Genomic DNA, 25,563 nt, shown 5'->3' on the forward strand with positions numbered 1-25,563 from the left:
ACATGACTGACGGCTTAGTGCTCTGTTTAAAGCATTAAAATGATCAGACATGTCCATTGTTGTCCATGTTAGCAAGAAATTATTAATAATTTGCAAAAAAATAATCTGATCTGTTTGTTAGAGTATCCGACCACATATTTTATAAACTGATATTTTCATCCAAAGTCTCCAAAAATGTATATTAAATATAAGGACCGACCTTCCTTTATCCAGTTGTAACTAATGGCTTTATTAGTGGTTAATGGGTGATATTACAAGATATTAATTTGACCAAATGTTGGATTGGCTGGTGTTTATTCTCTTTTAGCATGACTTTTTATTATTAATAATTAATGTATTAATTATATTATTATTGTAATGACAATACTATTAATAATAATAATCATAATTATTATTATTTATATATATATAAGCATATATACATCTAAATATATATATATATACATAGATGTATATATATACAACTTACTAGGTTATTTATATATATACATATATATGCATATATATATATATATAAATAACCTAGTAAGTTGTATATATATATACAACTATGTATATATATATATATTTAGATGTATATATATATACATATATATATATATATGTATATATATATATACACTCACTGGCCACTTTATTAGGCACACCTGTTCAATTACTTGTTAACACAAATAGCTAATCAGCCAATCACATGTCAGCAACTCAATGCATTTAGGCATCTAGACGTGGTGAAGACGACTTGCTGAAGTTCAAACCGAGCATCAGAATGGGGAAGAAAGGGGATTTCAGTGACTTTGAACGTGGCATGGTTGTTGGTGCCAGACGGGCTGGTCTGAGTATTTCAAAAACTGCTGATCTACTGGGATTTTCACGCACAACCATCTCTAGGGTTTACAGAGAATGGTCCGAAAAAGAGTTGTGTGGACAGAAATGCCTTGTTGATGTCAGAGGTCAGAGGAGAATGGGCAGAGTGGTTCGAGATGATAGAAAGGCAACAGTAACTCAAATAACCACTCGTTACAACCAAGGTATGCAGAATAGCATCTCTGAACGCACAACATGTCAAACTTTGAAGCAGATGGGCTACAGCAGCAGAAGACCACCCGGTACTAGCAAGGTGTACCTAATAAAGTGGCCGGTGAGTGTGTGTATATATATATGTATATATATATATATGTATATATATATATATATATATATATATATATATAGAGTATTCTAATTACATTATTAATTAAATTATCAAAATTATTATAATTCATTGGAAAGACCAATGAACCACTTAACTTCTAGAAGAAGTTTGCAGTGCAAAATCTATCTATTAACAACTTATTAGGTGGCTTTTGAGAAATTAAATGGTAATTAGCACTTTTCTAGTCTTCCGACCACTCAAAGCGCTTTACACTACATGTCAGCATTCACCCATTCGCACACTGATGGCAGAGGCTGTAAGGTGCCAACCTGCCCATCAGGATCTAATCTAAATACTCATTTACACAGGATGGCACAGCCTTCAGGAGCAATTTGGGATTAGTATCTTGCCCAAGTAACTTGATACTTCGATATGTGGACTGGAGGAGCCGGGGATCGAACCGCCGATTTTCCGATTGGTGGCCGACAGCTGCGTGAGATCAATGAACATTTATTGATGGATTACCAACATTTATAAAGCATTGGTAAATTGCTTATTAACCATTATTAATGACCTTAGATGCTACTGTATTACCTTTCATTAAAGGAGCAGTGTGTAGGATTTAGTGGCATCTAGTGGTAAGGTTGCAAATTGCAACCAACTGAACACCCCTCTGGTCAGAGAACTACGGTGGCCTTCAGGTAATGTAAGACGTGAAAGGCTCTCTCTAGAACCACTGTTTGGATTGTCCGTTCCGGGCTACTGTAGAAACATGGCGGAATCAGTGAAGAGGACCCGCTCCCTATGTAGATATGAAGGGCTCATTCTGAGCTAACGAAAACACAACGATTCTTAGTTTCAGGTGATTACACAATAATGAAAACATAGTTATGAATACTATATTCCATTTCTGCCAACAGATCCCGCTAAATCCTACACACTGTTCCTTTAAAGAAAAAGAAAGTGGTACCAAAAGTTGTGCTGGCATTAGACAGAAACTTCTTAAACATAAAAGGGGGGGATGCCTCAACATTACATACAAACAGATTGGTACAGTTCAGTCAGTGTTTGTTCATTTCTAAAGATTAAATCGGAGAGAAAATCACAAATTAGTCTCGCCACCAGGGTGTAAAATCAAGTGCTGCTGCAAGGAGAAATAATGAGGCGCTCACTTTGTGCAGCTGTAAGACGATAAGTTAATTTTTCACACACAAAAAAAAGAGTTGAGATGAAAATTAAGATCCCATCTGCATGCAGGAAGTCCACTCAGTCTGTTTTGTCAAATTCTGCAAAGCAGCATGAACTGAACTGCGCTATAGTGCAGGAATAACAATGGTGAAATGATAAAATGGGTGGTGTTCTCCTTTGAGATATCCTACAGATTAGATACCATTGAGTCTGTATGTACTTGGCAATTTATCAGAGGACTCAGAGCTTTAACTGGTGGCTCTTCAGGGACTTCCACAGTTGCTCAGTCAGATAATACACTATAATCTATTTTTAGTCAGGGGAAGCTCCTTGGGAGGGCCTGTTATGAGAAAGATACACCTCCATCTCAGTGGGACTACATGATGACGGCTCTGTGAGGGAAAAAGAAAACGGTGAGATGTTTAAACTCTACAGTGTGATTGGATCCGGCTTCTAACACTTCTCTATAAATGTCCAAAGATCAAAGCATCCCACATCACAAGCTTGTGAGCCCAGTCGCTTGTACGTGAACATCAAGTGTCACCTGATCTTGTGAAATGTTGGATGCAGAGGAGCTGATTGAATCCATCATCAGAGCATTCATGTTTCTGGCAGGGATCCTGGGAAACAACTGGCTGGCTATACGCTCCCTGCCTGGGCACAAATCTGGCATCCGCACCAACGAGGTCCTCTTCATCAACCTGGCCATCTCCAACCTCATCACCAACTACCTGGTGGACCTGCCCGACACCATAGCAGACTTCGCCGGACGTTGGTTCCTGGGGGAAACATTCTGTGGAGTGTTTCGTTTTTGCGCCGACCTCTCTGAAACCAGCAGCATCTACACGACCTTCTTCATCAGCGCCTACTGGCACCAGAAGCTGGTCGGCTCCCTGAAGCGTGGCGGTGGGCCGGTGCAGCTGGACAGCCTGTGCTTGGTTGGCTGTCTGCTGGCGGGGAGCTGGACGGTGGCGGTGGTCTTCAGCATCCCACACTTCTTCTTCGTGTCAGTGGAGAGCAGGAATGACAGCCATGAAGACTGTATAGACGTCTTCCCCAATGCAATCGCGAAGCAAACCTATGAAATCTTTTATTTAACCCTGGCGAATGCTCTCCCCGTTGCTGGGATTGTATTCGCCAGCATCCAGATTGTCATCACTCTGCTCCAGCACCGGCTACGCGTACAGGGTCACAACTCTGACGCTACCAAGGAGATGGTTAAGGATGAGAGTAATGAAAAGAGAAACGACGACAGATCAGTCAGCACTGTTTCTGGTCCAGGCACCTCAAAAGATCCTTCTTCTGCATCTCTAACCAACATTTACACGGGCGTGCCTGCTTCTTCCGCTCCAAATGGAGCGCTGTCAGGTAGCAGCTCTCCCCTCAACAAAACAAACGCAGACAGCAGAGCTGGAGCTCCACCAAGTCTGTCAAGGCCCAGCCAGATGCCGGCGAAGCCCAGTACGAGCTCAAGCACTCAGGTGAGGGCGGCCAAGAGCGTGGTGGCCGTAGCCAGCGTGTTCCTGGTCTGCTGGCTGACTCATCTGCTTCTGCGCATCACCAACACTATCCACACCTCGTCGATGCTGGTGGAGGTGGCCAGCTATATCGCAGCCTCCTACACCTGCATCATCCCTTACATATTCCTGTACGGGGTGAAAAAGCTTTCATGCTCATGCAAAAGGTAGAAATGTGCACATCACATACAGATCCAAATCTGTCGGAAGAATTGTTGCCCTTTGATAAATAAAAGCATCCATTACTTTTACAAGAAGCTGTAGAAGAGGTGGGGATAAACATGTGGCTTAAGGGCAAAATTAATTGTCCATTATGAGATAATCTCTTATTATAATTTTTCTCTATTACTTTATTAGAGCTGGAATGATTAGACCAATTTTACAGAAAATTTAAACTATTTAAAACTATTTTGATAATTGAATATACAAAGTCATTTCTAATGCAGAAGTACCAAACATTACCAAATTGAAGTCTTTCAGATGTGAGGATTTGCTGCACTTCTTTGTCTTGTGATATTATAGACCAGACAAATTGATTTATTGAGAAAATAATCAATTAATAGATAATGGAAATGTGCAGCCCTATTTTATAGTGTTGTCACGATACTGGAATTACTGACTTTGATACAATACCTTGAAAATTATAGATATTCGATATCGCAGAGAAAAATTGACACGTTGAGGGCATACAATTTTTTATTTTTAGTAAAAAGATAAATAGCAGTGTGTGTGTGTGTGTGTGTGTGTGCGTGCGTGCGTGTGTGTGTGTGTTAACCTGCTGTCAGAGAGAAGAGAGAGCAGAATGCGCAGGTACCCGTGTATCGATACTGTGGAAAATGAGTATTGAAACCGTTTCAAATATTCAGTATCGATACTTTGATATGCTGACAACACTACTATACTATGTATCAACTTGTACACCCTGCTGTTTCTGGTGTCTGTTTCTCAAAAGTTGCACGTTTTTAACCTTACGTCGACCTAAATTTAAGAAAAAATGGACAGAGATTTTATTGTCAGGGCTTTGACACAGCTTTAACATCCTGCCCGATGATCTCAGGCCGACAAGAGTCAGTATCATCTTAAATCTTAAATGTTGTGTTGAAGCTTATCAGAAGGTATTTATTCTATTTGATGATATATATAAATGTCATATTTTTTGTTGCTTTTTACCTTATTTAATTTGTTTGCCACTTGTTCAGTCTTTTACCTCTTAATGCAATACTTTGTAACTTTATTTTGAAAAGCTATGTAAAATATTTATCTTATTTCTACAGCAAAAAAATAAAGTTAATATAGTAGGTAAAAAATATAACATTGCTGCTCACTCTGCAGATTACAAAAGCACAAACTAGCTACCTGTTATATACTTGGATGCCTAAAGACACTGTACATTTAAAAATAAGTTAGATTTGATGGAGGAGGTGGGACTGTCCACACTGAGTGTATTATTATTAGTCTCATCTTATCCTGTAAACGTTTTGTATGGTACACTTTAATGGCACTTGTAGTGTCATTGAGAGAAATCAACCCAGCATCAAGTTAAAATTATTTTATTTTTCACAAGGCAACAAATTTAGCATAATTGTGCACTCGAGTGCACAGCAAATTGGAGGAAAAAAAAAACCTTTAGCAATTACTGCCCTGATGGTGATGACTGTAAGGAACCCTGAGTGCCCTTTTCAATTAAAGATAATTATGTAAACACAAACAGTGAAGACATTAAGTCCATTATCGCACTCCCTCTGCAGTGTCACATTATCACCCCCAATGTAATTTAATCTTCCTTTCTGCTGATAATCATTTGTAAAAATTTAGAATGCAAGTTTGTTGGTTCACAGGTAACTACTTTCTGTATAGTGTTTTCAAAACTTCCTCATACACAAAATCAATGACAAGTTTTATTTCTTTATAAAAATGTTTTATGATTTTTTTTCCTCTCAAAGTTTTCAGTGTAGCACTGTGAACTGCACCGTTTTAAAAATGTCTTCTACATTCAAAACAATCAAACACTGTTAAATTTATCAGCCAAGTCGACAAAACACTGTAAATAATAACTCGTGAAAAAAAAATGTTTAGGTGTGTGCATGACCTTTGGCGGGAGACAACATTATGGCCAAGTTATGTACATAATTACAACATCCAACACTGAACTGAAAAATGATTCCCCTGTGACTGAAAGGCTGTGGTAGGGTACATTTACTAAGTGGATTCATATAACATCCCAAATCAATCGTCAATAATTTTCAATATATGAAAACTCACCTGTAAAATTCAGAGCTATTTTATGTTTGTATAAACAAAGGTAACTCAAATATCTTGTCATTTTTAGCTATTTGCACACAAAGCAAATAACCAACAGTGCCTTGCTTTCCAAAGTTGTATTTCAGCACAATGTTTAGACTTATAACAAAATGTATTAAATAAGTTATAAAACTTGTCTCTTCGGTCTCCATCTGTTCCTAAACAACACGCACTCGCTAATCAGACTGAAGGAGAAGAAGATGCAAACACTACTGTGGAATACAAACATCATCATGTTGTGTGTGTGTTTGTGCCGATCGTGTAATCACACTTTTAAATCAGCTGTTTAATTAAGGCCAACAGTGTGAGATCCAGAGGTCACCTGTCCCTTGTCCTGTGAAGAACGTTATCAGCAGCGTCAGTGGAGTTTCTCCAGCTTCGCCTGCAGCGACTTGAAGTTGCCGATGGTTTGTTGGAGGGCCGAGTTCGGGCTCAGCGACTGCAGCTCCACAAGGTATCCGCAGATGTTGTCGAGACACACGTTAGTGAATCTGCGTCTGAAATGGAGGGAAAACAAGCTGTTAGACCAAGTTTACTGTAGGTTTACTAAAGGTTTTGACAGTCTCAGCAGCACACTAGGCACCTTGCTGAAGCTATAATGAGGCTTCAGTAGTCTCAGTGACTCAAATCAAACCTCTTTGTGTTTCCTTAGACAGTGTTTACTTGCTGAGCTGTGGTGGAGGGAAATTTGTACTAAAAAGACCATAACTTTGGAAGATATCTACTATCCATCTCTTACATAGAAATTGCTTTAGGAAGTGATTACTTCACGACCAGTGCAGACAGGAGGAACAATTACAGCGACCAATAAACCTTTCCTTAGGAGTGGGCGATATGGCCAAAATCTTCTAATCATGGTATGTGTCATTTCACGGTAATGGTATATATCACGATACAGTAATTGTTCTGTAAATTCAATTAAGAAATGGTTGAAAATAACCATACCTTACTTCATCACATTTTCTTTTTTTATTTGCAACAAAAGACTCAAAACAGTAAAACTAAAGTTCTGTCAAAATGGAAGCTTTAAGGTTCTATAAGGGACCAATAATTCCAAGTGTTACAGGTTTCACGTTACAATGCAAGGCAGCTGGATATTGCAAGAATTGCTACCGCAGTCAAAATGGTATTGCTAAATCTCTACCGGTGGACACATTTCTACCTTCGCACTACCCTCATATCGCCCAATCCTACTTTCAATGTACCTATGGATATGTGAGTATTGTTTTAAAGGTGCCAAATGCAAGTTTGGGAGCATTTCTATTGTTGGCGGCTCGTAGCTAACGGTGCTAACAGTGGAAACAACGGCAACAGTGGTGACAGAGCTAACAGTGTTAACCTGAGGGGGAACCGGAGGGTGGGCGCTACGCTTCCGCGATGAGTCAACGCCGTCGTTATCAGCTGTAACCGCCGTATGAGAGCAGTGCAGAACGGCGCCGGTGAGCTAGCCAGTGGGGTACGCTCACATGCACAAACATGCACTAAAAGCACGCGCGGCCGACCAGGCGATGTAAACGAAGCACGGAAAAGCTTGGTTTACAATACACACAGAGGGAGAGTGACTTAATTCTCTGCTCAGGTAGACATTACTCCTCTATATCTTAACATAGCAAATAGTTGTTTGCTGCTATATTAATCCTCTGGATATCGAATTTAGTAGGGATGTGCATTACAAGCAAAAATACTATTCGAAAATCACTGGGAATTATTTGATTATTATTCGAATAATTACAATTAACAACTATTCGAAAAATCGAAAATCATAACCCATCCCTAGAATTTAGCACCTTGAAGACAGACTAGAATAAATGTGAATTTATCCTTCAAATAACAACCCCCAGTGACGAGTGCTTCTGAAGCAATGCAATCAGACCTCAGAGAAATGATCTTGATGCAAACTATAAGCATCAAGCTTGGACAAACATTAGTGGACATTTGGAGTTTAAGGTAAGGTTTTATATCCATCGATCTACTGTGTGTTTCACTGACAGAAGGCAGCTGCTGGTGGTAGCACACAAGTGATTGACAGACATGATGGAAGAGGCATTTTTGCTGTTTCTAAGCAGTACTGCTTAGAAACAGCAAAAATGCCTCTTCCTCCAAAAAACAACCCAGTATGATCAAGATGAGAGCTGTTTTTCCAATGGTAATCATTTTGCTGCTTTCACTGGAGATACTATTACAAAAAATTTGACTCTGTTATTTAACTCTTTGAGCTCTGCAATAGAAATGGTACATTGGTATTTTTGTACATCGGTATCTTCAAACGCTTCATATCCATAAAATCTGTACAACCTATGCTAAAAGATTATGTAAGTTAAGAAACTATTGTAATTGATAAAAGTATTGAAATTATGTCCTTAATACAAAAATCTGACATGTTTTTAACATAGAATGTTACGAAATAAACACACAAAACACATTAATCCAAAAGATATCAATTTTTTTTGTTTTTGAGATATGCTACTTTTTATGAGCAGATTGAGTGCAAAGACGTTTTGATAGTTTCATTACGTTCCGCATGTAACGTAATGAGGACTGAGGATGCGAAAGACAGAAGCCTTAGCTTTCTGCTGCAAAAAGAAGGAATGCTATGATTTTTATTTTACATCGATTCAAACCATAGATCTATGATTTAAACAGGATCCCAGCCATTACGCGGCAATACCCTGGTACCACTATGCGTTTCACCACGTTTTGTACCGCACCTAACCTAACATAATGACGTCATCACAAGCGTAAAATGTGAGGAAGCGAAAGAGAGAAGCCTTAGCTTTCTGCTGCAAAAAATAATGAATGCTCTAGCTATTATGGTTTTTATTTTAGATCGATTTAAACAGGATCATGCAAACAGCAATCTCCCGCGGCCCGTTTTTAAATGGTTAAGTCATGTGTAGACAGTGGCAGGTTTAATCCAAAACCACAATTACAGTTCAGGATTGTATCTAGAGCAGTTTAGAATAAAGTGAGTCAGTAAGGAGAGGTTCTTGTCTTGCTTTAGGACAATCTGGTAGGATACAGCATTAACTGTCACAGGGATTTTTCTTATGTCTCTGTAAACACAAACCCAACCATACAGCGCCCACTACAGGCCAGCAGCTGAACAGCCACTCAGACATTGATTACCTGTCATAGGTTGGTACTCTGCTGGGATCATCCACGTATCCTGACAGAAGCACGTGGATACACTCCACCAAGTGGAGAGGTTTCTTCAGCCGCTGCCAACAGGGATCCTACAGGCAAGAGGCACATTGGTGGATTTAAGTAAGAGACAATTAAATGCTCAATCCACAAGAAGTGCAGCTTATACTCATGTGCATCAATATTAGCAAAAGTGATGCATTGAAACATGATATCTGAAGCAATTACCCGAGTTTTGAAGAGTTGGTCATAGACCTCCAGAAGACGTGGCAGCTGCACTCCAATCTCCTGCATGGTGCAGGTGACGAAGCCCACGTCCCAGTTCAGCCGACACACCTCCTGCTCTAGAAACTTTACGAGGAACTCTACAATCACAGCACATATCGGTACTTGTTAGCATTGCATGCTCAGCAATTTGTTCATCGCCGGGGGGGGGAATGTTTTGCCTCTGACATAATTGATTCTGTGCATGCGTGCAAGGATGTATATAAAATGAATCATTGTCTCCACAGAGAAGACGAGTTTGAACAGGCTGGTTGTAATGAGAGGATAATTAAGCAATCACCTAGAGCACGAGTACGACCCTGCAGGCCTGTACCGCTGAGACACGCTGACATAAATGATGCAAGGGGGAAGTCTAATTATATTACTGTTAACGAAATAGTAAACAGCAAGCTGGAAAAATCAAACGAGAGGAAAACTGAACATGATTACAGGAAGGTATGAACGCTCACCCAGAGGGAAATATCTTGGTGTTCCGGCGTAAATCTTCCCCAGCGATACCAGTTTCAGACTGAGAGTCCTCATCCTGTCTGTTGGACTCATAGCCACGCTGTCTCCCAGTTCTAGACAAGATAAAAACAATCATCACTGACACCAACATCACATATGGCATGGGAAAGGCATTTTTAACCCTCTGAGACCCAAAGGATCGCCGACTTTACTGTCTTTCAGAGGATATAGCAGAATCAGTTTTAGAACTAGAGTGAAGGTACATATATCATATGAAACTAGAAACCCTCAAAAATCCATCGGTACCAACCACGTCAGCTTGTCGTGAAGAACGCCAAATAACGCTCCAAAGTTAGGCTAGATTTTGGCGAGGAAAAACTGACATGGCCATTTCCACAGGGGTCCCTTGACCTCTGATATGTGGATGAAAATGAGTTCTATGGGTACCCACGAGTCTCCCCTTTACAGATATGCCCTCTTTATGATAATCACATGCAGTTTTGGGGCAAAAACCATGCAGATGTTTGCACGCAGTATAAATGTGTTATTTTTGCCTATTCTAAAAATGATGTTTGAATATTTCTGCATACTAACAGTCTTAGAATTACATAAATTGGGTATGACTGTAAAGCTGAGACTCTTGTGGATCCAATGAGCCCAACTGTATTCATGTGTGATGATGTTAGTCCATTGTAGTGAGGCCATTTTTTGAGACTTGACTTCACTGTATAAAATGACCTGTAGTGACCTCTAGGATAATCACAGCCTCATGAAACTTTACAACCACAAACTAGAGACCAAGAGCATTCAGAGGATGGATGGCTTTCCTAGCTAGATTGACAATACGGGGGTTTCTGAGCAGTTTCCAGAACAGAAGTGCTCGCCATCCAATCAAATTAAAGAATGCAATTCTTGCAGAAATCTCCAGATGTCAAACGTTTTTGATACCAAATCACAGCATGGCTTTTTCTATAGTGTTCCTCAAGGTCTTGGTGTCTTAATGTGGTATTTTGGAGGGATTATTGATCATCTTTATAAATTCTCCAGTGGCAAAAGATGGTTAAATTTAGCACCAAATCTGTGTAACAAATGGTATCAACCCCAAATTTGCTGCAACAATTTATGAGATATAATAGAGCACGAGAAAGGCCATCATATACTTCTATCACAATGTTCTAAACCCTTATACACTTTAACAATTTATTTTAATTAATTAATTATTTAATTAATGTTTCTTTTTTATTTATGACTTGAACAACTTGACACACAGTATTAATCTACATTCATCTTCCGGTTCCCAGCTTTCAGATGATGTACATCACATCTACCATTGACCTGCTATCGCCCCCTAAAGACCTTCTGTATTCCCTGTACCCCCCTAAGAAAGACAAAAACGGGTCTAAGTGGGTCTGTAAGGTTAGGCAGGGGTACATTTTTGCGAGGTGTTGACATTTCACTTGCCTTTTTCCATGATCTCCTGCCACAGAGAGTGTACCAGGATTGGGTCAGAGTGTCCTGCACAGTGAATGATGGCCAGCTTGCACTCGGACAACTTGTAATGGTCCGCAAACTCCCCGTAGAGCTACACCAGAGCAGAACATTAATTCAGCATTTATAAACATTTTTCATTGACTTGAATGAAAATTCTTTATAATCCTTGTCAGCATGTTACCTTGGTGATGTCCATAAGCTCAGAGTCCAACTGAGAGATGACATTTTTCACTGAGGGATGATGGGAGTACTGTCTGATCAGGGTATCCTGGATCTGTACTTGGATACGCACAAGCTGGAAAGGGGAACCAAACACAGAAATTGAGTTGTTACAACGCCGGATCACTCCTAAATTACTTTCACCGTTATCACCACCGCATACGCACCTCCATCTTTTCTTCCAGCTCGTGAAGGAACTCTCCATCAGATGCTTGAGCTGAGATGCAGGAGGAACTCTTAGCAGACAGGATGGCTCGGGCGATGTACTCCAAACGCTGCTTCAACGAAATCTCAGTGCTGCATAATCAGAGAACGAACAAGATACTTTTTAAAAATCACGTCTTCACTTCAGAAAACAATTAGAAAGAGTCCATGGAGTGTATATACAGTATATGTGGTAACAAAGGGTTTGCTGAAGAGTCGGCGTTGGGAGGTTGTTCGTATGTGTTTTCTGGAGATATGTTAACATCTACCAGAATGAATCTCATTATCCAGTTGTTGTGTCCAAACCTGTGCATGTCAGCGAGACGGGCCAGTACATGAGCTGCCTTGCCAAAGTTACGGTTCTTCTCGTAGTAGCGCCACAACAGGTCCATATTGTGCACCTTACTCTGGTCCTGCTTGATCATATGCATCAGATGTTCCTCCAGGTACGGAGAATTCACCTGGACAACAGAGGACAAATAAAAAAAGACTGCTATCAGGCCAATGGCATGTAATTACAGAAACACCTGTAAAGTGTCTCAATTCGTCAGAAAACACAACAGCTTGTGGGTGTGAACACATGAACAGATACACTACCTCTAGCAGCTTGTCAGTCAGGTCGGCCTGGATCAGCCAGTTGTACAGAGCGATATGAAACAGCTCGTCCTGAGACCTCTGAGCCAGACCGAGGATCTGCTCAAACTACAAGAGAACAACATATTTTCATTAATAATGCAGATCATGATAACACTGCTGTGGCAAGAAATAAGCATCAACTGTCCCCCGTCTTACTCACATGAGCTGTAGCTTCTTCATTACTGAGCATGTTCGGGTCAGAGGTCATGACAGGAGGACCAGGCTGCTTAGGGACGCTGGGGGACTGAGGGGCGGCTTTGCTCTGGTTCACCAGCTCCTGCATGGTGTCTGTGATGCACTTATAACACGAAAGTCTGGAGCAGACAGAGGAAGGGTGAAACGTGTTGGTGACGATCGGCTAATCAATGAGGCTGATTCGTGTGCTACTTCTTTCTTGTGTTACCTTTCGTGGAAGGCCTGCTGTCCCACTCCGTCCTCCTCAGGCTCTCCGTTCTTGTAGAAGTGGGGCCCCAGTCTCTGTGGATCCTTCTTGTCTGCTGCTGTGAGGCACAACTCAAGGACTCCCTCGTAGAAACGCACTGAGACAATTTAGTTTAGCAGTATTAGTATCACTAAATAAATAATAGCATTATTCAACATATTAAATACTAGGGCTGTCAAAGTTAACATGATAACGCGTTAAGGCAAATTTGTCTTAACGCCACTAATTTCTTTAACGCATTAACACAACTTGCGATTTTGAGTTAACCTTAAAAATCCGACAGGTTGCCATCGGGCCCGACCGCTATTCAATCTTTCGGAGGTTGTAGCGGACTTAGAGAGAACATACTGGCATCATATTAAACTAGAATACCTAAGGAATCTATTGGTACCAACCATGTTATTATAGCTTGTGAAGGAGGCTAAATAACGCTCCAAACTTGCGCTAAATTTTTGCGAAGAAAAACTGTCATGGCCATTTTCAAAGGGGTCCCTTGACCTCTGACCTCAAGATATGCAAATGAAAATGGGTTCTCTTGGTACCCACGAGTCTCCCCTTTACAGACATGCCCACTTTATGATTCACATGCAGTTTGGGTCAAGTCATAGTCAAGTCAGCACACTGACACACTGACAGCTGTTGTTGTCTGTTGGGCTGCAGTTTGCCATGTTATGATTTGAGCATATTTTTTTATGCTAAATGCAGTACCTGTGAGGGTTTCTGGACAATATCTGTCATTGTTTTGTGTTGTTAATTGATTTCCAATAATAAATATATACATACATTTGCAAAAAGCAAGCATATTTGCCCACTCCCATGTTGATAAGAGTATTAAATACTTGACAATTCTCCCTTTAAGGTACATTTTGAACAGATAAAATATGTGCAATTAAATTGCGATTAACTATGGAAAATCATGTGATTAATCGTGATTAAATATTCTAATCGATTGACAGCCCTTATTAAATACACAAATATAGAAAGTGCGTCTTGTGTCCTTACCTTGTCTGTACTGGGAGCAGATCAGCGGCAGATCTGTGTGTTGGCTGATCTGCTGATAGAGCCGTAGAGACTCCCTCAGTGTTCGCTCTTTATCTGCTTTATTCTGAATCTGCTTAGAACTCTGCAGCAACTCATTAGCCTGAGTGGGAGACAAAAGCAACGAAGTCAGTACTGAGACACATGAATCAATGTGGGTAAATCAATACCTTTTATTAGACTTTGATGCCCCTAAAATTATCCTGCAAATGGCAAGAAATGTGAAAGCACCACGACATCAATAAACTAAAATAGCAGCCCCCTGAAGCTGTAATAAAGACAGACACATTTAACTATAGCTACTACCTATTTTAAAAAACTTTCAATGACCTAAAACACCATATGTTTGTACCTTGGAGCAAACGCTGTCATCGCTGCTGTACAGCAGGGGACAGATGTCGCGCAGGTGATTGCTGATGGCCTCCACAGAGGCATTATCTTTGATGTAGACATTAATGAGTGCTGTGATGAGCGCTCCAGACAGCTCCTTGCCCCGGATAACTACATCCTTGAAACTTGCTCCCTTCATCTGCTCTTGAAACTCCTACAAACACAGAAACAGTAGCAGAGTGAGTAATGAGCCGAACAATGCAGAGCTCACATTGTACACCGGGCTTTTAGCTGAAAACAAAAAGGTATTACATCGAGGAAGGCATGTAGAAGAATACCGCAGTGATGATGTATGAGCATCTGCAGTTATCACATGTACCTTTGGCAGCTCAGACATAATGAGGCTGAACTGATGATCACAGAGAAGCTTCAAGAGGGCCAGAGTCTGATAGGAGCGATGAACTAACTGCTGGATGCCCTGCAGGGACACTTTCTCATAGACCTGAGCCTTGGCTGGATACAGAGATGGAAACACAAAGAGACGAGACTTGCAGGAATTCAAAGGAATAAGGACATCAAAGCTCAACATTTACTTTTTTCATGTTGATTTATAGCATCATTGATATTTGGAATATTGATTCTCATGATAATATTCAGAAAAATGTGGAAGCCTGCACTCATAACTCACTGTGATATTTCCTCTGGAGCTCCTGCTGGACCTGCTGAGAGTTGGCTCCGTCAGGACGCATAAATCCCAGCAGCCTTTGCTGCAGGTTGGCAGGGGAGCTGAAACTAACAGGGGGCAGAACAGATGTTATTCAGGGGGGATGGGAAACAAGACTCAGTTTTATCAGATCTGGATCCTATTTTTGAAGGTTCTACTTTCATGTGGGAAGTACCTAGTATCTATTTTCCATGTTAGCCACATTATAGGTCATTATGAGCTTGAGAAGGCCTTCATCATTAAAATACAGCTTTGATTTTGTACTTCTTAGGTAGGCTTGCCACTGTAGTTGGTGTTACCGGTGTTCGGGCATACACCGATCACATCACTTGCCCACCGTCGTTTCGCTTTTTTCATATAAATAAAACCCATTTAGTTAATTTCCGCGTACCAGCGGCGTGTTATCAATAGATAGTCAGACAACAGACGCTATAAACCTAAAGTGAAAGTGTCTGCTCCATACGGAGTCTCAGCACAGAGGAGCAGGAGTCAGATTTCACAAACACGGGAGGAGAGAGAGTTGACCGACAAGACGATGGTGAAGGATTTGGTGTCAAAGCAAAAAGCAAAAGCGCCTGTTTGGCAATATTTCGTATTTAAACCCAATGCTATAAGGAAACCATAACGTTAATGAGGCAATCGGCGTGAGGAGGACGGAGCGGTCACAGCCGGTGTGCACAGCGGAGGTCTTTATTTCTTGGAAATTGTCCGATGTAATCGGTAACACCGGTGTTGTAACAAGTTTATTAACCGGTGGGAAAATGTCCTCACCGTGACTTCCCTAACATTAGGTCTGATTAGCCCAAAAATTAGAAACACAACCACCTATTATGACATGAACTAAGTCCTGTGCGTCATGTGATGACACCTGAGCAAGGGTCAGGAAAGGTGTGTGCCATTATGTTTGAGAACTAACAGAACCTATCAAGGCATCAACACACCAATTGTTCAATGCAAAACTAAGGAAGCAGAGAAGGAGCTCTTACCTTGCAGCACCAAGAGCGGATGGACTGAACTGAGAGTTTTTATCAAGAAACTCTCGCAAACCGCAGAGCTCCATAAGTACCGCCTCCAGTTCAAACGAACCAACGCTGCTTTCCAACTGTGGAGACAACAGATAACACTTAGTGTTAACTAACCACTACTGGCATCATTCTAAATACACAATCACTATTAAGCTGTTAAATAAATCTCTGGTTTAAATCATAAATACTTACAATAGTGACAGTTTGATTTCCTTTGCTCATGGTTTTCTCAACAGCAAGACTGCCATCCCAGATATTTCTGTTAGAGTGAGCCAGCAGGGAAAAGAGGAGAACGACATGTTGTTCAGAATTGACACCATCGTCACACATCAGCATTAGTTCCAACATCATTTTTCCAGATACCTGAACTTGCGTATCGGCCGATAGAGAGTACTGATCCAGTGCATTAAAAACAAAAATATATATATTATTATAATTTAACCGCTGTATAATACTAGACTTTGACCAATCACAGGTCATTTCCGAGAGAGAGCGTTCCTATTGGCTGTGCTGCGGTCATGTGACCGTTGCTTGGCGTTCCTTCCACAGATCTCAACATGGCTGCTGGGTCACAAACTTTCTGATTTTACAGCTAAACCGTGCACTACAAGATGATTCTGAAAACATTTGTGGCGAGAAATAGGCATTAACGTAACTTAATATTGATTCATATTTGATCAACTCTGCCTAGTTTGACCGTTTCACGAGTGATTGACAGCCGGTTCTCATAGACAGCAGCTGGACAGCCGACCTCAGATCAGCTGACTGCTTGTTTTACACCGGAGGACACAGAGGCACATGATTTTTTTCAGGTTACCTGTTTCATGTACTACTGTCACAATAGAGCAACCGTTTTATAAAAATAACATTTTTAAGTCATATTTGCTCCAATATCGCCTACTTCAGCTTAAATACATTTTTATAGTACTGTGCATGTGCAACTCTAAGAGATGAGAAAGAATTGAGATGGCTCACTTCATCCATCATCAGCTCTGGAGACAACTATCACTGTGCCCGCAATCAAAATCAAAATGATAGAAGTAGCTAACGAGTTGCACATGTGCAGTAGCAATCGGGCAGGATGTACGGATCAGGTAGCGAGTGACACGTTTTTGTTGTTGTTGTTCCTGTTTAGCGTGATATCGGATCAGTGCATAGACATGCATACAGAAGACAGATTCGAAATGTGTCAATTATGACACTTAGTGACAGGATTTACTTACCCAAGAATGCGAGCAAAGTAGACACAGATGCCGTTGTGTTTCCCTGAGAAAATCACCTCTGGGCAAGCTGACATGGGTGTGATGGGGGCAGACCCAGAATGCATTGATGCAAAAGGTGTGCCAAAAGCTGGGGGCACGATGCCTGAGTGGAAAGTAACAGAAATGACTAAATGACTGTTTAATGTCACAAGACTTCAAGATGGCACGTTTGGTCTTTATCTGTATAATTCCCCTCAGGTTAGTTTTTACTTATAATGTACCTGGTGCTGGAGAGCTCATCACGGGTCCAACATTACTGGGAGATCCCATGGCTGCTGGGAATCTCATCTGTGCTTCTCCTCCATATCTGATCACGACAGACAAACAAACAAAGGAACTGCTTTTAGTTTGTGCACAGTTGGGAGTACGTGTAAATCTGAGCGTGTATAAAGAAACTGACCTGAAGAAAGCTCTGGTGGCCCACTGAGAAACCTCTCTGTCACAAGCAGCGCTGGAACAAGCGAGGATCAGTGCTGTTGCACCAGCCTGCTCCTCCTGTACAGAACGGATTAACAACTCAAATATATACTGTATGTGTGTGTGAGAGAGAGAAATATGCCTGCACACTAGTCTATCGGTGCATGCCTTAATCCTGTGTGATGGCATTTGTGTGTCATGCAGGCTGCTGGCTGGTGATGTGTGTAGCCTGAAACCATGCATGTGTGTTGCGCATAGGTTTAAGGCTAAAGGCCATGATAAGGGGATTATAAAATATTAGAGAGTGAATATCTTACCCTGTGCAGCTTGAAGAAACGTTCAACATCTTCACTTTCTCCTCCAGTACAGCTCACCAACAGGTGACGGAGCTGGTCTACCGGCCGCAGTTTCTGGAAGATGTGACTCCCCTACAGGACAGCAAGGAGTCTGCACTTAGTATACAAAATTAAGACATTGTTGTGTCACACTGTAATAACATTGAGCACTATATGTGCAACATGATGAGAAGTTTTAACCTTTGCAGAGAGAAGGACAAACTTCTGTGGAGGGATGTTGTGCTGCTGGACCACCACAGGTGAATCAGTGATTGGGATCTGCTCCTTGTTCAGAGGAGTAAACATCTTGGATGGCCTCTCTTCGTTAATGGCACAAAGAGCCCAAGAGTGTCCATCTACATTAGACATCATCTGCAAAAGAAGTCAGAAGAGAGGCATAGTGTAAGGTTTCTATTAACTATTGTAGCCTGCTTTTAGGTGGTAAAACAAGCTGTTATCTGACAAAGAAATGTCAGCCAAAGGTATGTTATTACTGACCAAAAAGCACTTGTATACACAAGCTGAACTACAGAGCAGCAACTACAGGTGGTAAGACACCTTAAGCTGAAACCTATAATTTTAATCCATTTATTGTATGTTTCTTATGAGCCAACCTGAGTCTCCATCAAAGGTTTCTTGAAGGGGAAGGAGTCATGGTTGATGCACCACAGAATGTCACTGTCCTCTGTCTCAGAAGCAGTCATTAACAAAACGCCTGCAAGATTCAAACGAGGAAAAGACAAAGTGGTATTACAGTAAGGCTGTCAAGAAATATTCTACATTTTACTATATATATATATATTTGAATGGTAAAAAAAACTGATATTTGAATATGAAAATGAATATTCAATTGTGAGGAAAGAAAAGCAGCACTACCACAGCTGTCTGCCTCGTGCAAACTGAATGCACCACATGACGGGAATCACACAACGTCACTTTCAAATTAAATGTAACAAAGAAAGGATTCAACAGCAATCGTAATCAGAGAACTCTGCCGCAGAAAAAGAGACACCGTGTCCCAACAGCAAGTGTTACGTTACATCATGTAAACAACCACGTATCTACTGTATCAGCTGTACACTCGAGATCAGACCGGAGACGCAACCACTTAAAAGATGGGTGAGTAGTAGTACTCGCTATCTTCCAACATTTGTACTTTTTAAACAGAAAACACAGTCTATATTGGGATATTTACTGGAAATGACTCTCAGGCCATCTCCTGGTGATCTCCCTTCAGCCAGCTGCCCCCTTATTTAGGTTTTTGTAGTAAAATGAGGAGGTATCGTATAGATTAGGGTTGGTTAGGATAGATATTTGAATAGTTAAAACCTAAGTGTTTTTTAGAACGAATATTCAAACATCAATTTTGGCCAATTTTGACAGGCAGATATGGGTTATTGCCACCGGTGGGTCAGTACGCCAGTGAGCTGACCATTAATTAAAAGTAAAAAAAACAATGTTGAGGTTGACTTCCATTGGGACGTTCTGATAAGCTGATGAATAGCAGAGAAAATACGTTTACCTTTGCTGTGAAGTGCCTTGTGGACCTTTGCAGGTTTCTGCAGGGTAGAGGATGCAGAAAACCCTGGTGGCAGACGGACGTGGACCAAAGCTAGCAGAGTAGGTCGAACTGCAACGTGCCTCTGGTGTGGAAGGGCAAAGTGTGTGGTGCTGAAGTAGAGACGCACACCTACAGAAACAGAATATGTGCAAGCCCGCATGAAGTATAAACATTTCATATTACCCTACACAATTTTTGCTCATCCTCACTACTGTTCTTTAATATTTACCTGCATGAGTGACAGCGAGCAGGTGACAGTCTGAGGACTCAGATCTGTCAATCACAGAGATCTGGACAATAGGTTTGAAGACAGAACGATCAATTGTCCTGCAAAGGAAGGAGAGTTTCAGTGAGACAGAAAATAAATTCTTACTTCCCTATAAGGAGAATTAATGACAGATGTAAACGTAACACATTTGAGGGTCAACAAACCCAGACATACCTGGCTATGTTTCCCGCCGCTCCAACAATGGTGCTCTGTGACATGGTTGCCACACGACTCATACCCTGCCCATCAGCCCCCAGGTCGTACACCTAAATAAACACATTTTTAATTATTTCACCACAGATTTGTTAGTTTCTGAGCTAATCAGAAAAAGCCACACGTGTGGAAAATTGACATGACATCCCCTAAACGTCATACCTGCAGGACACCTTTCTCGGACCGTGTGAATAGTGTGTTGCGGGAGTTGTCAATAGCAATCTGCACAATGGGGTCTGTGGAACACAAGGACAGCAAAAGGTTAAAGTTATGTTTACATAAATTGAGGACCTCTTTCCACATAGGACTGTGTCCCTCTCCTTACCGTCTTCAGAGAAGGAGAACTGGAGCACAGAGGGGACGAGGAAGGACAGGGAGCTTTTTGAGTGGTTGATTTTTCTGCAGCGCTGGCTCAGCCATCCCGCCTCGGCCTGGTAAGCGATCTCATAGAGGCAGCCGTCCTTTCCTGCCATAAAGATGCGTCCCAGGTCTGTGGAGGTGACGGACAGGATGTAGGTGTTGTCTGTGGGGATCGAGAAGAGGGGGTCTGGTAGTAGCTGCATCCCCCCACACATGCTGTCATTCAACCCTAAAACAAAAGAAAGAGAGAGACACAAAGATTACACAGATAAACCACCACAGGTACATGAGGATATTAATAGCATTGTTACAAACAAAACCTAGCAAGAATCATTTGTCTATGTACTGATTCTTAACCGTGTGCATGTCTAAAGGGAGACACAGTTACAACATGGCAGTGTTACAGTACAGCAGCTGTCCTTATCTTGCACATTTGCTTAGCTTATGACTATCTTTGTATATATTAGACAACATAAATGGAAACGTATTCAGCTGCCATGTTATGCATGTTTTTTGCAGCTTTAAAGCAGTTGGACATCTTTTATTGTACTGCAGCATTATATCATTATCTTGCTACAGGATTCCTCAGAGGACTTAAGATAAGTGGTTAAACTCTTAAGGCTAAAATTTCAATTAATTAGAAAACAGAAAGGCGTCATAAGAATATTCCTCACTGGCATCTACATAATTTCATGCTGCAAGGCACAACTCAAATGCAGTGTCACTGTGACAAGAGTTGTAGGAAGGACTCACCGGCCTGGCCCTTGGGAAAACTCAGCCCGAGGATCACTACATCCACAGAAGTGGCCAACACTAAGAGGTAGTGAATGTGTGGCTGTAAAATCCCTGAGAAGAAAAACACAAACTCATAAACAATACTCAAATAAATAAATAAATAAAAATGTTTAATCAATGCTCAGTTTAAAATGTTTACACATACCTTGTTTTGGTTTCACAAGGCCTACTGCAAGAATGGTTTCAATAAGGCCATCAAAATAGGCCACATCTCCTCTGCAAAGGACATAGCGGAAATAAAAAATAATTGCCTTCACTCTGGATTTATCATCAGTGGAAGTTCACAACAAAAAAGTGAATATTAATAATGCATTACTGTGTGTGCACTTCAGTTGGTTTCATGTAATGCTCATCATTAATGTTGTCACTCAGTCCCATATAAAGTAAATGTACTCACCCATCTTCATAATTCCACATGAAGATGTCATTGTCAATAGTAAGCCATGCTCGAGAGATCTCTGGAAAAACTCCCATCATGCAGTTACATTGCATATCTGGAAAACTGTTAAGTTGAAACTCAAATTCAAAATAAAAAAAGCATCAACTTTGCTATATGTCTGATGTAAACCTCTTGGTTCATTGAAAGCATTTCATTAGTTTTTCCTGATTGACAGAAAGGATACGGCTGAACTGCTCCACCAGCTCAGGTGGCAGAGGGACTCGGCGGACTGCACTGAGCTCCGGCAGATTTGGCACACTGAGTAAACCTGGTCCCTGGAGGGGGTAGTCCATGTCCGATACTCCAGAGAGGGATGGCATATCTATCAACACAATCAACAACAACAAAGTTAAAGACTGACTATGCACTTACCACAGATCAAATGTTGTGTTTTTTTCTATCTAGTTGAAATACACTAAACAAAAATATTTTAGTTTTTGCTCCCATTTTCACTAGTTTAAATTGAAGATAAAAGACTTTTTCTATGCACGCAACACTTATTTCTCTCAAATTTTGGTCATCAATTTCTTAAAATCCGTGTTAGTGAGCACTTCTCCTTTTCCAAGATAATCCATCCACCTGACAGGTGTGGTATATCAAGCTGCTGATTAAACAGCGTGATTATTACACAGGTGTGCCTTGGGCAGGTCACAATAGGGCCACTCTAAAATAGGGCTGGGCGATATGGAGAAAATCAGATATCACAATGTTTTTGACCAATATTGGAGGGTTGACCGTTGGTGCTTCTACAAAATATTTACACAATGAGATATTTCATAAATAATCATCAGTAATGTGGATATAATGACAAAGTCATAAAAAGTCTCGGCATGACACAGGTGTAAACAGCAGATGCTTTCTGTAAATTAATCTGGTTAGTATTTGGTCTTCATCTTTTCACAGTTGAGCTGATGTGTGAAAAATTCATAAAAGTATTTTGATATAGCTTGCAAACTACTGTTATCTTTAAGCCATATCACAATATTACTGCACAGAGAATGGCAACTTTTTCTTTTGATGCATTACAATTATATGATATAACGCTAGCTATATATCCCAAGTGCTCCACAGACAGACTCAGGAAATCCTTTGTCCCCCGAGCCCTCAAACTGTACAACACCTCTCTAGGGAGGGGGGGGGACAAAGGAGGACGGTCTGCAGGACAGATAATAATGCATAAAGTGCACTTTCATAGACTAAGCTATTGGAGTTACCCTGCACTATACTCATTTTTAACAGTCTCTTCTGCACTATACTCATTTTTAACAGTCTCTTCTGCACTATACTCATTTTTAACAGTCTCTTCTGCACTATACTCATTTTTAACAGTCTCTTCTGCACTATATTCACTTTTTTTAATAGTCCTGTATCACAGCTGTTACTCTGCACTATATTCAGTTTTAACAGTTTTCTTCATCTCCTTGTATTTTTATATCTGGTATATTTTTTTTGTACTTTGCACTACTAACTTTTTTACTGCCTTTTTACTAACATGTTTTTGCACTATGGAACTGTGATGCTGGAAACTTGAATTTCCCTCGTGATCAATAAAGTTACTATCTATCTATCTGGACTTAATGGGCTGTGAATGCTTCTACCTTCTTCGTCATCATATTCAATAACACAGGATCATTCCTCAAATCATTCTTGTTGTGTTGTGCTTACTGTATATCTCTGTGTAAACAACCTTTGAGAGTACCAACAGTGACTACCTTTGTCTGTATCAAAGCTGTGGTTACTTTATCCCACCATTTGTACTTGGGCATGGCAGCCATATAGTGTTAACAACAGACACACTTGAGTTTGATAGCTACTGGAGCATGGGCACACTTGGAGCAGGGTTTCACCTGGATCTTGGTGGTCTCCGGTATTGTGGCTGCATCTGCTGCCGCGTCGGTGCCTGCTTGACACCAACTGCTACCATCCCTAATTAACTACGTCTGTACGAGGGACTACCAATGCTAACGAGGGATTTCCAACACCTAGTGACAATGTGGCAGCCTGGAGAATAACACTTCTCAATCACTGCCAAAGACATCAAGAGCTCCCAGCAAGCATGCTGATGCTGCAGGAACCAACGCACGGGCATCGATCGCAGGGACGTCCCACAACAACACACATGGACGTACTGAGGAGAGATGCTGGACAGTGCTGGCTTTCCGATAGTTGTATTATCACTCTTTCCATCCACCACTATTGGTTTTGTGTTATCAGTCCTACTTGTATTAGCTATTACAGCTGCTAGACTGCTATTGTGGCTGCTTCTATATCTCTCTCTCTCTCTCTCTCTCTCTCTCTCTCTCTCTCTCTCTCTCTCTCTCTCTCTCTCTCTTCCTGGCCACAGTGCGCTTGGTGGATCCTGTTGGGTCTCTAAACTATGGTGTACGGTCATAGACCTGCTATATATATAAAGCGTCTTGAGATAACTTCTGTTGTGATTTGACGCTATACAAAAATAAATTGATTTGATTTGATTTGATTTGTTGCGTAGCTTCATCCCTGATTCATGTGAGTACTGACTGTGAGAGGGCACGCAGAGCAGCTCGGACAGGTCCGGAAAGCAGCGGTCATCCTGCAGGTGTCTGTCGATCAGCCGGGACGAGTTCTCCAGAGCCTCGGCGAGCGCTGCGGCGGGGCTGCTGGGTCCGGCGCTGGACGGCATGGCTCAGCTACCACCGGTAACACACCTACAGGTTAACAACCAGAGGTAAACAGGAGCGTTAAAGTCAGGCAACATGTTATAAGTGAGTAATGGAGAGTGCTAGCTACTGTTAGCTAACCGGTGAGTGAGTTAGCCGACTGCTAGCAGTAAACCCTTATTATTTAGCATGCGAGCTAACTGCGAGCTAAGTGTAAAATAAAGTGTTTTAAAAGTGATTTCGTTGCTTTTACCCGACTGATAAGACTCCGCGTGATACTGGGTTATTCCGCTAAGACGTTTTGTTCACCACTTGAGCAGCAGAATTTAAACAAACACCTAAAACCTCGCAGCCCGCCAACCTCATGCACACTGCGGCAGCAACATCCGGTAGCAGCAGAGGTCAAAGGTTGTTTTTCCGGTCTTCTTCTTCGTCTCCTTAATTTTCCGCAGTCTGGTCCCAAGTGAAATGTTGTGCTGCCATCTAAAGGTCAATGTTGTTTTATGTATGTGGAAGATTCACAACACAAAATATGCAATAATATACATTTTTTTAAAGGATATTAGAAATAAACAAACAATTAAATAAATTAAACAAAAAAATAAAATTCAACTCAACCAGTTGCTTAAAATATCCAGTGAAGATATATTATAAATTAAATTGCCTTTTTATTCTTTATATAATAATATATTTCTATTATCCAATATACTGTATATATTTTTTTCAATTCATAAAAATAGTTCTTTTTGATCATTTCAGCAGCAAAAAAAGGAAAATATAATCCCCTTAACAAGACATATATGTCAGACCTATGGTATTTTATTACACTTTGAAATGTTACTGTAAATGTGCATGTTTTCAGATCCCTTTCTTATCTTTTTGATACTATTTCTGTACTTCAAAAAGCATGTCACATATGATCAACCATCAGTAATAACGAAGTGATGCACAGGGTCATAGCAGTAGAACAGGCCCTTTTAAAAAAGAATGAATCTGATTTCATACAGGAACGGTTAAGACATATGGTGCTTTCAACTGAAATAGTGTGTATTTAGATCTAACATTTTCTACCAAAATGAAGAAAATCTTTTTCTTTTTCAGAGAAATTGTGTTTACTGTCCAATCAGAATAGGGAAAACCCCTTTTAAGATTTT

The 25,563-nt window shown here is 40.8% G+C and overlaps 2 protein-coding genes across 2 annotated transcripts; one reads left to right on the plus strand and one right to left on the minus strand.

Moving 5' to 3' along the window:
- The first annotated feature begins 1,925 nt into the window (after nucleotides 1-1,925).
- On the plus strand, nucleotides 1,926-4,143 carry ora5 (olfactory receptor class A related 5). Its single transcript, XM_074617656.1, has one exon. The coding sequence runs from the start codon at nucleotides 2,878-2,880 to the stop codon at nucleotides 4,006-4,008; it is 1,131 nt and encodes a 376-aa protein (XP_074473757.1). The 5' UTR covers nucleotides 1,926-2,877; the 3' UTR covers nucleotides 4,009-4,143.
- Nucleotides 4,144-5,371: 1,228 nt separating this feature from the next.
- Nucleotides 5,372-24,817, minus strand: nup155 (nucleoporin 155). Its single transcript, XM_074618473.1, has 34 exons — nucleotides 24,663-24,817; nucleotides 24,291-24,457; nucleotides 21,955-22,092; nucleotides 21,729-21,825; nucleotides 21,477-21,547; nucleotides 21,290-21,382; nucleotides 20,502-20,765; nucleotides 20,339-20,412; nucleotides 20,138-20,229; nucleotides 19,925-20,022; nucleotides 19,657-19,824; nucleotides 18,749-18,849; nucleotides 18,336-18,506; nucleotides 18,117-18,227; nucleotides 17,783-17,877; nucleotides 17,604-17,689; nucleotides 17,344-17,485; nucleotides 16,313-16,379; nucleotides 16,082-16,197; nucleotides 15,060-15,163; nucleotides 14,751-14,884; nucleotides 14,394-14,585; nucleotides 14,006-14,144; nucleotides 12,965-13,100; nucleotides 12,722-12,875; nucleotides 12,523-12,627; nucleotides 12,232-12,386; nucleotides 11,889-12,018; nucleotides 11,684-11,797; nucleotides 11,473-11,593; nucleotides 10,014-10,124; nucleotides 9,508-9,644; nucleotides 9,265-9,371; nucleotides 5,372-6,635 (listed from the first exon to the last, which is right to left on the minus strand). Exons 2-34 carry the CDS (start codon nucleotides 24,430-24,432, stop codon nucleotides 6,497-6,499), a joined length of 4,104 nt encoding a protein of 1,367 aa, XP_074474574.1. The 5' UTR covers nucleotides 24,433-24,457; nucleotides 24,663-24,817; the 3' UTR covers nucleotides 5,372-6,496.
- Between the last annotated feature and the right edge of the window lie 746 nt (nucleotides 24,818-25,563).

The sequence above is a fragment of the Sebastes fasciatus genome, chromosome 19 (genome assembly GCF_043250625.1).
Source record: "Sebastes fasciatus isolate fSebFas1 chromosome 19, fSebFas1.pri, whole genome shotgun sequence".
Taxonomy (NCBI): domain Eukaryota; kingdom Metazoa; phylum Chordata; class Actinopteri; order Perciformes; family Sebastidae; genus Sebastes; species Sebastes fasciatus.

What these genes read in the sequence shown, in the direction of transcription:
- nup155 (XM_074618473.1), bottom strand. Translation starts at nt 24,432, where the DNA reads ATGCCGTCCAGCGCCGGACCCAGCAGCCCCGCCGCAGCGCTCGCCGAG. An exon ending in CAGCAGGCCTTCCACGAAAG is followed by an intron (nt 12,876 to 12,964) that starts GTAACACAAGAA and finishes TGTCTGCTCCAG; the next exon opens with ACTTTCGTGTTATAAGTGCA. An exon ending in CGTCTCGCTGACATGCACAG is followed by an intron (nt 12,019 to 12,231) that starts GTTTGGACACAA and finishes CTGATTATGCAG; the next exon opens with CACTGAGATTTCGTTGAAGC.
- ora5 (XM_074617656.1), top strand. Translation starts at nt 2,878, where the DNA reads ATGTTGGATGCAGAGGAGCTGATTGAATCCATCATCAGAGCATTCATG.